The sequence below is a fragment of the Numida meleagris genome, chromosome 2 (genome assembly GCF_002078875.1).
Source record: "Numida meleagris isolate 19003 breed g44 Domestic line chromosome 2, NumMel1.0, whole genome shotgun sequence".
Lineage (NCBI taxonomy): Eukaryota > Metazoa > Chordata > Aves > Galliformes > Numididae > Numida > Numida meleagris.
In genome coordinates this window covers 132318493-132330534 of record NC_034410.1, presented here as the reverse complement: position 1 = coordinate 132330534, position 12042 = coordinate 132318493, and the positions used below count along the sequence as shown (strand labels likewise).

Sequence of the window (12042 nt, the reverse complement as noted above, 5' to 3'; positions counted from 1 at the left end):
GAGTCTGAGAGCATACAGATTCCTTCCAAAATATTAATTAATACAGAAAAAAATCTCATTGACTATGCATCTAAGATTGTACAAAACTTCCTCATATCTACTCCTTCTCTCTCTCTCTCTCTCTCTCTCTCTCTCTTTCTTTTTTTAACCTTTTAAATGTTTCTTTGGATTCTCAACAGCTTTGCTTTATATCAGAAGGATGGAAGTTGTGCCAGGTGGTAGTTATGATGAATAACCAGCAGGATGAATTATTTGCCAAAGAGTGTGATGGTGATGATGAAGATTTTTTTCTCCTCTGTCTTGGGTCAACTTGGGGTTGTTTATACATGATTCTAAACATCTCATATACTCTTTCTTTTCTCTGGCTCTCAGTTAAGCAAGTATTTCTGTTCTTTACAGTGAAATGGTTACAAAAGCATTGCCACATTCACATGTTACTGAAATTGTTTTACAAAGTGTCATAATTTTCCATGCAAATAATATCTAAACTCTGAATACACTTTATGTCTCCATAAGATATATTAAAATTCACCACTTTTACCACTGGAGTTTCAGAATTTCTACATACAAAATGTTGTTCAGGAAGATCACCTGATTTTTTTTCTAATGTAGAAAATCTGAATGAATAAAGCAGTCTCTCAGCCTTTTTCTGTACTCCCAGAACAGTCTGTTGACTTTGGGTGTTCACCCAGATTTACAACTTCAATGTCCACTAGGTATTGACATAATACATGCATTTCCTGTGAGCATAAAACATCAGATAAGCTTGAGAAAACACTAACAGGGACAAAGTAAACTTTTATGCTATCATGCATGAATTCCATGCTATGGAATTCCAGTCTATACATTTGCAGACTTTTATTACTGTTATTTGTAGGATCACATTCTGAAGCAATTTGATCAAATGTTCCAATCAAAAGCTTCAATTAGATACAATTCAAAATTTGATTTTTTTTTTTTTTTAGAGTTGAGACATAAAGACATGCATTTTCTTCTCTGCTTGTAGGCATTGTATTTTAGCTGCCATAGTTTCTTACCACAAGAAACAGTATGTTACTTATGGAATTTTATTCTTTGAAAAAAATATCTATTTCTGCAATCAAACTATAAACAATGTGCTTATGAAATCCCAAATATTCTGCAAATAATACTCATTCTCTCTTTATTAACATAAGTTGTTTAAACTAGTCTTGTTTTAATGAAAATATGACAAAGCCAACTACAGAATTCTGGATACGTGCATTAATGATATTACACATATATAAAGTTGTATATACTGCTCTTAAAACATAATTTCTACTCATTATATTTTTCTACTTTCTGATCATTATGCTGTGAGTTATATTACCTTATCATTTGTCTTTCACATCTGCCATGTCAGTAATCAAAATTAATGAATAATGGTGCTCAGCTACAAACACCTGAAAACAATTTAATGTTAAAAATTGATTAAAAAGTTCAGCCTAAGTTGCTACACCAATTGCCATACAAAACGAACTGGGCTCTAAAGGCATGTCCAGATTTTGCTGGAGAGCATACGTAACAAAATTATTTAACTTTTACTTGCATGTTTGATTGGTAAATACCATAGGATTTGTTGTCCTGATGTGAACCATGAGGAGTGTATTTTCCTAGAATATCTAAGTCATTTAAAGAAAATAAATGCTGCCAATGCTGCCAGATGTACATCTAACAAAAAGAATTTGTAGAGCTGGCTATTAGTAATGCATATCAGTAGTGCTATTACACAAAAATTTTCTTTCTATCTGTATCTCACATATAGTGGATTTAATTTAAAAAGAAACAAGCAACAAGAACAACAACAACCAGAAAACTCCCACTAAACCATCAATGCCTTAGCAAGCCTGTAGTTCACTTCAAAAGATCTTTCTTTATGAATCATGGTCCAATTGTTTTCCATCATACGACCACGCTTCAACTTCAAACATAAGTCTCTGTAAAATACATAATTCAGTAAAAGTTTGAACATAACCCTAAATAAAATGGATTGTCTGATTTATTTTTTTGTTTCACAGGTAACCTAGATCTTTTTTAAAGTCTAACTTTTATACGTATATCTTACCATCACCTCTTCTAATCACATTTTTCTCAAGCCAGTATATTTGCCTGTCTCATTGCCAGTGAAAATCCCTGAAAATTCATATTTTCTCAAGTAATTAAGATATGTAGTTTCAAATTAGTTTCAGTATGAAATGAAAAACAACCTGTAATACAGTTTTATTTTTCAATTAATTATGATTTATACTATTTTGTTTTGTAGGTTAACAGGATTTCATCTTCCTCCACCTGTGACAAGTACAAAATCTGTATTCTCACTGCGCTTGACAAGTGACTTTGCAGTTAGTGCTCATGGGTTTAAAGTGTACTATGAAGGTAAGACATTCTAAACGAATTAAATAAACCTATGTAAACACACATGCATAATTTTATTCAAGTTATGTTTACTACTTATGTGGTCATAGAAATATGTAGACTTTCATCCAAAATCTAAAAAGGACTTTGACTCATCTTAGAATCAATCATAGAATGGTTTGGTTTAGAAATGACCTCAAAGGTCATCTAGTTCCAACAATCCAGCCATGGCCAGAGATGCCACCTACTGGATCAGGTTGCCCAGGGCCCCATCCAAACTGGCCTTCAACACCTCTAGGAATAGGCAACTTGTACCAGTGCCTTACCGAACTCCATGTAAAGAATTTCTAACATCTAATCCAAATCTCCCCCTCTTTTAGTTTAAAACCACCCCCCCTTGTTCTATCACTATCTTCTCACATAAAAAGTTGGTCTCCATCTTGTTTATAAGCTCCCTTTAAATACTGAAAGTCTACAGTGAGGTCTTCCCAGAGTCTTCCCTTCTTCAGGCTCAACAATTTTAGCACCCTCAACCTTTCTTCGCAGGAGAGGTGCTCCAGCCCTCTGATCATCTTTGTGGCCTTCCGTTGGACACACTCTACTGGTCCCACATACCTTTTGTGCGGGGGAGCCCAGACCTGGATGTAGTACTCCAGATGGAGCCTCACAAGGGCAGAGCAGAGGAGGACAATCACCCTCTTTCTCCCTGCTGACCACCCCTCTTTTGATGTAGCCTAGGATACACTTGTTCTAGGCTACAAATGCATGCTGCTGGCTTATGTCAAGATTTTCATCCACCAGAACTCCTAAGTCCTTCTCTGCAGGGCTGCTGACAATGAGTTCTTCTTTCAGTCCGTTCATTGGGTGCACCCAATCCCACGGTTGACATAATTGGTAAAGATGTTAAAGGGAACTGGTCTCAAGACAGACTCATGAGGGACACCAGATGCCATTGGCCTCCATCTGGATATGGAGCTATTGACTGAAAAACTTTGGCTGTGGCCATCCAACAAATTCCTTCTCTCTCTTAACTCTTCAAATCCATACATCTCCAATTTAGAGATAAGTATATTTTGTGGGAACATATCAAAGTCCTTGCAAAAGTCCAGGTATGACATCAGTTGATCTTCTGTTGTCAACTGATGCTGTAACTCCACCACAGAAGTTCATCATCTTTGTCAGGAATAGTCAGGTCTTGGTGAAGTTGTGCTCTCTGTCTCAGATCACCTCCTTGTCTTGCATGTTTCTTAACATAGTTTCCAGGAGGATCTGTTGCATGCGCAGAGGTGAAGGTTACCAGTCTGCAGTTTCCTGAGCATAAGTTTGTACCTTTCTTAAAAGTGATGTTATATTTCCTTTTTTCCAGTCACTGAAGAATTCACCTGACAGCCATTACTTTTCTAATACGATGAAGAGTGGCTTGACAATTACCAAGCCACTGGATTTGGCTGGGTTATAGCTACTTCACAGTTTGTTCATTTTTCGATTGTTCAGTAACTTTGTTTTCAAACAACGTGATTAAAAAAAAAATTATCTATAAATGTATTATGTAACTGTTACGAAGTATTTACTATGCAAAATATAGCATACATCCCTCTTATGTGTATTAGAAAAAGTGTAGTAATTTTTATAATTGATTTGTTGCCATAGATATGCAAATTTAAGTTCACTCTCTATACAGTCATCTGCTGCTCTCATATGATTTTGCAAAAAGGTCAATAGTAGCAGAAAGGGTATTATACATTTCAGTTATGACAGAAAATGACTAAACCTAAAATGCAGGATCAGCAATGACTGCACAGATAACTAACTCCTCACATAGTTCCTTTCTAGGCTAAAAATGTCATGCTGATTAATAGGATTCTAGCTCCCAAATCACTTACAATTGTGAGTAAATCAGAATTTCAGAAAAAAATAAAAACTTGTTACCTTTAATTTCATGTCTGATTACTTTTTTTTTAAAATTTGATGTTTTATTCTGTAAAATCAGCAATACCAAAATCGATTAAGCTAGGCATGAAAGTTCTAGTTCACTGGAGTCTCCTTTCCTATGGCTAGAGCTACTACTTTCAGAGCTGCTCTAAGGCAGATACATTTTTTTTTTCTGTTCCTGTTTTTCTGACTTCCTGTGAGGCTACCTGTCTTCACACACAGCTAGCAAAGAAATGAAAACTTATTATGTTACATTCATTTCATGCCTTATTCCTTGACATGAGAGAATAGGCGTATTTAAATGATAATCACATCAGAGCAATCTCCATTTCTGTTCTTGTACTCTTTTTGAATGTGTATAACCCTGCAATCAACATCTTCAACTCAGGTCCTACCTAGCATTCAATTTTCAACAATTTTGATTGCCCAGTAGCTCCTTGTTAGCTTTCTGATGAAACATCTGCACACTCAGTACCCCAAATATCAGGCCACATAGTTAAGTGCTTCATTATGGATACGTAATTTGAAACCTAAAATAGAAATGATTAGCAAACCATCAATGCGATAAAGTGAAATCATAGAGATGGCTTGAGAGGGGAGGATGAGCAATTGAAGAATATGTTTGAAGGGAGCAGATCCAGATGTAAGCTGAAAAAGAAGGAATATACCTTTCACAATCAGTGATCATTTAAAATGTTTTCCTTTGAAATGTTTGAAAATGCAGCACATAAACAAGTAGGATTTTTCACTGTCTTAAAAACAAACAAATCAGTGAAAATAAAAAGTCCTGTCAGCTTCACTTTCTCTGATCCACCATCATCCTTGACAAAATTTCAGTTGAGCTAAAAGTTGGCATTTGACAGAGCCTACAGAATTCATGGATCTACTGTGGACATTCTTGGCATAAGGGAACGTATTCTCAAGGGAACAGAAATGTTAATGTAAACATATAAAATTATATAATCCATAGAAGTAAGGTAATGGGCCATCATATGTAAAACCTTGCAACTGTATACAGTCAAACTGAGCATACAGTAGACCACTGAAAAACACATTCTGACCTCCATCCTCAACGTAATAAGCCTCAGTCTTTATCGTCACCCTTTTTCCTCCTTCTTTCCCTCCTGCCTTTCTTTCTTCCACATCGTGCATTTACTGCTTCGTGTACGTTTTCTCAATAATTTGAGAAAAAAAATATCAGAGGAATATANNNAAAAAAAAAAAAAAAAGAAGTAATGAGGAAAATCTGAAAGATATTATTAAAAATAAAAATACTTCACTTAAAATAATGACAAAAAATAGTGACTGGCATTGAAAAATAAAGAACTTTTAAGAAAAATAGTTGAGCTACCATAATTTCCAGCTGTGTGTATTTATACATATATTTATCATTTAATCAATGACTAGGCATGCAGCTTTGCTAGATGGAATGAGGAATGAGAGATTTACAAGTCTACTGCTTCTTTTTGTTTATTTATTTTCTTTTTTTCTTTTTTTTTTTCCTGGAGGGCATGCTGGCATCTCTTTTTTCTTTTTTCCTAGTAGCTTACAGGATCTACTTGAGGGCATTAATATATGGAGGGGAAGTCCTACAATTAATCATACATTTTATCATTTAAGTTAAGTCATGGTGTAGGTTTGCTCTTTTTATATTTTTTCATAAGAACATTTTGGTTTTTGAACAGAAGAGTTGGACAAATTTTTCCATTTCCCGTTGTCCTCAGAAATAAAGACAGCTTTACTCATTGTGACTAGGGAGGGAAAATACAGCTGCTAAGAAAGCAAGCAACATGGCATCTTGCACTGCACAGCAAGGGGTTTCAGTGAACATAGTCTTGCTTTGAACAATGCTTTCTTTTGTTCTTGCTAGACTATTTTACAGCTATTTAACAGGTATCTGGCATAGTAAAATTATTGACTTCATTAACATTTTTAATGTTAACATTTATGGTGATCTTTATTTGATTTAAATACAATAGGCATTTTTGTGCTTTTCTATTGATTATGAGAAAGAAAAAAGAACTTCATTTACAGATTATTTTTATATTGAAAACAGAATATCCTGGATAAGATTCATATTTATAATAGTATCATTAAATGTCATTTGTTCTTTTTTGTACTGTTACAGTAAATTTAAAAGCTGAATTATGAAACAATTATTAGACACCATAAATAGTGAAATTATTCTGATGTTTCTATGGGAGTGGTACTATAGGAATTCAGGAATTTTGCTGAAAAGCTTTTGAGACAAGATCATGAACAATGTTAAAAATGTCAAGATTTATCTTGTCTGCACTGATGATGGGAGGGAGAGGCCAAAAAGAAGAGAGCAGATGGTGTTTATTAACAAAATAGAATTTCCATTTGATGACTTCTGGGGACCAATCATGCATTTCTGTCATCAATATGAAGAAAAATTGGTAGCTGATGTACAGAGTTATTGAAGCAAGTAGATCAGAAATAGTAGAACTTAAATATGCCAGGATGTCTATGCTAAAAATAATTTTGACAGTTGGTGTTGATCTAGAAAATGTGAACTAATGACATAATTCGTTTTTAGCTCTTCTGCATATCATAATACAGAAATGTGGCTTTAGATAATCTAAACCTCAGATTAAGGTACAATATATGAAGTCTTATAATAATATCATTAATAACTGTATAAAAATTAAATTCTTGTAATTAATTATTGTTTTGTGCTGTAATGGTCTTCGTAAAAGATTCTCTCAAAGAGTGGTTGTCAGGTCAGAGTTGTAAAAGCCACAGATTTTAAGCTGTACAGTTTTCTGTAATCAGGCTGACCACCAGGCAGATACTATAGGTCTTTTTTTTTTCTTTTATTTTACTTTTCTTTCATTTTTTTTCATTATTATTATTATTATTTTGCTTAGATTTTGTCATAGAAATTGTGTGTGTGTGTGCTATCTGTGAACAGGTAACTCAGCAAGCCCTTAATAAAAATGGAAGTAAATTGAGTTTTCTTAATGTTTTGTACAGAAAAGATCACAAATAAAGGAATAATTAAAATAGAGACTGTTTAAATAACCTAAATAGATATATTCACCATATAAAATCCTGTTTTCCATAATAAAATATAATGAAAGATAAGAAGGACATATAAATTTTGAATATTCACTTCCATCCAACATGGAAACATACTGGAAACATATTGGAAAACATGGTAATAAAAAGCTCTAGTGTTTCTTCCTTTTGGTTGAATATATGAATATCTGTTACATTTTCTAGGAAATCATACACACACACACACAAAATCGAATATACCCTTCTTGTCTTGAGATACTATGTGTGAACAGAAAATATCTCAACAGCGTCTGGTCAGACACCATGCATCTACTACTTGCAGTGTGGGATGCAAAAAATAAAATGGTTAGATGTTCAGGGAAATGTGAAACATGAAAGAAATGTATCAAGTTTTGACTTGAATATATCACTCTTCAAGAAAGTCATGAACATGGCAGGCAGTACTATGTTTTTCTGGTATAGAGAAGGTAAGCTTACTATCTGCAATATTTTAAATAATTTAGCAAGTAAAGTGGAAATATCAAATTACAATCAAGGTTTATAGAAGGAATAAATAAACTGGGAAATATGATGTTAGGTCATATCATAATTTTTGTTGCTGTTATTTGTTCGTATTGACATGATTCCAATGCAGGGCCATTATGTGAAGTTGCAAAACATCTGCTTTTGATCATTTTATTGACAATCCAGACAAGAAACAGACAAACAAAATAAGAGAAAAAACACCACCACCACCACTACAAACCAAACCTAAAAACAAACAAAACCAAAACAAGAAATCCATCCTGCCAAAAGTTCCCAAATACCTCAAATATTTTGTCTAGTAATAATATAAATCAGTTTTTTTCCATGTATTAAACACAGATGTTAAGCCATGTGATGACTTTCCAGTTGATCTTCTTTAAAAATCAAAAGTAACATTTCCAAAATACATTTTGTCAACAAACTCTTATCATTGTTGCTAAATAAAATAAGCATTTTTATGCTTATAAAAAGCATTAAAAAAAAAAGCCAACATGACAAAATATATTGTTGTCTCAGTACTATCATGTTAGTCCTAAATACAAAAAGTACTTTTAATGCTGTTGAACACAAGGGAATAACTCTCAATGGGTCTTTTTACTTAAATTTGATTAGTTTCTATTGCATTTCACATTTTCTTGGTACTATCATCAAGAATTTGGATTTCGCTAAATAATAACTTCTGGAGACAATATCAGACATTGAAGGCACTAAGACCTGGGGAAGCTATTCCCTTTGATTTCACTGATTGCTCTGCTTCACTCAGAAGTAAACTTTTAAACTTTCATTTTAATCTTCCAGTCACTGGCTTTTGTTCTGCTAAATTACAGGACCCTTAATTTTAGCATCTGTTTGTTCTTAAGCTAGGTTCCTAAATACTGCAATAACATTACATATTTCAGAGTATACTTTCTGTTTATTATAGGCTTTCTAAGTCTTAACATAATGTATTTTGTTCCAGATCATAAATTACTTTATGATATTCTTTCATTCTTCTGTGTTTTCATCATTTTGTTAGTCATGAATTCTAAACATACTTTCTGTTCTGCAGTGTAGTAATTATAAGCATTTGAAGACTGCATTAGCCCTTTTCTACAGTCTCATCTCAGTCTGAAGCCATTTGATCGTCTTGTGCATTTTTTTCTTAGAATCATAAAAAATATAACTCAAAGCTCATGAGGTCATGAGGTCCTATCCAACTTGCATGAGGTAAAATCGTTGCTGGTGATAAATCATGTTACCTGTGACTTCCTTTAATTGAATCCTGCAAACCACTGAGGCTTCCTTAGTGTCTCTGAGGAGTGTTCTGAGGTTGCACTACTCTCCGGGGGAAAAAGATTTCTTGACATCCAGATGGAACCTCTCCAGCTGCTGTCTATGGTCATTGACTTCTTTATCACTACCCTTCAGGTTGCTGTAGGCTTCTTATCTGATGCTTCTGCATCTGCTTGCCCTCAGAAGTTTATCTGATGGTATCTCAGCAAGTCAGTTCCCATACATTAATCCATATATGAAGTTACTTCACTCTGTGCTTGACTTAGCTCTTATTCTTACTGAACTTTATGAGCTTTCTGTTGTCTCAGTCCTTCACTTCACTGAGTTTTAGATCATTATTGCCACGTCACTACTTCCCTCTGATTAAATGTTTTCTACGAAGTTGCTAACAGTGCCTTCTGAGACATCCAGGTTGTTCATAAAGGTGTTGGATGATATGGACCCCAAAGTTCTCTGCTGGATTATTCAGCTTCTTGTTTCAGTTACGCTTATTAACTCTCATAATGATCAGTATTTTAATCCTGCCCTTACTCCTTCATCTCCAAAGTGATACTGTCATGGAAAATTGCACTGAAAGACTTATTACATTCAAGTTATATTAAATCAACTGCTTTCACTTACTTTTTCCACACAGCCAGTCATTTCTTCTTCATAAAGGAATTTCAAAAAATGAGTGTCTGCATGTCTAAGATTATCAAATCAAGGACCTTTTCAGTACAAAGGGGGATAATAATTAAAGTCACAAGAAGCTTACAATGAAACAACAATGGTATACAAAGGATACACTTGCTTGACTGTAGCCAAAGCTTCCCTCCAAACCAGAAGGACTGAGAGGAATACCAATATTATATGAAGTCTTATCCTCTTCACAGTTGCTCTCAGAATCCCTTAGCAACTTTTGCTCTCCTTAAGGTTTCCCTTGGACATATTATTATCATCTACAAAGCTGAATAGCATGAGGTAGCTGTTGTAAAGCTGAACAGCTTTTGTTCTGTGAAATTACAATTCTGAGCATCGGGCAAGAAACACACTTTCCAGGAAGATGTACTTGGCTTGTGGAGAGTGAAAAGTGTCATGTAGAATTGTGTATCTAACCACTAGTACCTCTCAAATGCTCCATATAGCTGTTGTGTCACTTTAATAACAGTGTGCAAAATTACCGGTAAAGATTGTTCCTGCTGCCAAGAATTTTACCATGTATTTTAGAAATAATATCTGAAAAAAAAAAAAAAAAATCAGTGAAATAGAATTCCTCTTACTTTTTTTTTTTTTTAATTTTGTGTTCTTGTGTTTGCAAAATAACATCTAATTTGTAGTTTAAAAGCTCATGTATATACACACAAGTGTAGACTTAATGTGTTGTACTGTGTGTTGAATTGTTGCCTGTTGGGTAGTGCATTTTATTTGCTACATACCAAAAATCGAATAAATAAGAAATAGATTGATTATAGCATCACAAAGAGAATGGTACATAACTTTCTTCCGGGGAAGATGGATGGAGATAAATACATTTGTTTTAGCATCTGTAAAAAGTAATTATTGACAAATTAAAAACCAACAAGAAACTTGTAATTTCTTCTGCGTTTAGAAATATTTGAGTATTGAGGAAAAAAGTCTCTCCCTTTATCTGGGAAAAAAAAAATCTATTCTATATTTCAGTGTTCTGTTTAATTTACTTTTCTCAGAATAATGCTGTTAAGTAAGCCAATTTGTCAGCCTATGGTACTGTAATTTATAATTGTGATATTCAAGTTTAACTGAGACAATGATTAATTTGATATTTTAATTATATGTCAGCTTTTATTCTTATATACTGAATGTCACTTTTCATGAAAAAAAACAAAACAAAAACAAAACAAAAAACTTATACTCCAAGTCTTGAAAGACATTTCCCAAAAGATTCTGAGGGTTGTTTTTTCTTTGTGAACTTATATTCTTCAGCTATTGAAATGTCACCTTGTTAAGATAACCTTCATAAAATCAAATCTTAAAAACAATCTAAGATTCTCATTTTGATCCCATATCTAGACAAGTAGAGATAACTGAAATCTGATAAAGTTGAAACAGTATTCTGTAGTAACTAACATACTGTTCATTAAAGTACAAATTAAATGCATCTCCATTTTTATGAGCAGTTTCTTTCTTCTTGCTATTTTTCCTAAATTACTGGTCAATACAATTTTTGAAATAATACACAATAGCTGACTTGGAAATATCTGTAATGTTTGTAAAATTTGAACTACTGATAAGTGACACAGATCTTGAGAGCTATATGGCTGAATTCTTCAACCTGCCTGCACTTGAACTTTAATAGAATTTTGACTTTAATTCATACTAGCTTTTACGGAACTTCTGTATCAACAGTATTAAAATACACGGTTCTGGAATAACGGTTCAGTATGCTTGGATTACAATCTTACAAACTGTCGAAAAGATAATAGAAAACTCTCATTCACAATGAGAACAAACACCTCAATAATACAAAAATGTGGCAGAATAACAGACTCGTTGTCATTTTACCAGATTTTCATATTTTCCTAGTTTTTCATCTGTTAAATATATAGTTCATATTTGAACATTTAAATGCATAATAGGATTTCCATACTGTTGAACATTCTACAGTATGTAGAATGTAGAATACAGTAGTATTCCAGGTGAGGCCTCACCAGCACAGAGTAGAGGGGCAGGATCACTTCCCTTGCCCTGCTGGTCATGCATCTTTTGATGCAGCCCAGGATATGGTTGGCTTTCTGGGCTTCTATTCTCATTTGCTAATTCTACTTTTCTGTTAATGAATCTCCCTACATAAACAATGCTTTTTAAAAAATACCATTCCTTTGCTGCAGTGTAATGAAACACAGGCTACCTCCACCTTAACTTTTCCAAGGCTCTGCAGTC

At 33.7% G+C, this 12042-nt stretch overlaps 1 protein-coding gene across 3 annotated transcripts in view; it reads left to right on the top strand.

Moving 5' to 3' along the window:
* CSMD3 (CUB and Sushi multiple domains 3) overlaps positions 1-12042 on the top strand; it is a 641503-nt gene that overhangs the window by 109936 nt on the left and 519525 nt on the right. For all 3 annotated transcript variants that reach the window (XM_021388208.1, XM_021388207.1, XM_021388206.1), the window contains exon 3: positions 2282-2394. In XM_021388208.1, coding sequence (XP_021243883.1) covers positions 2282-2394 — 113 coding nt within the window. The remainder of the gene's footprint in view (positions 1-2281; positions 2395-12042) is intronic.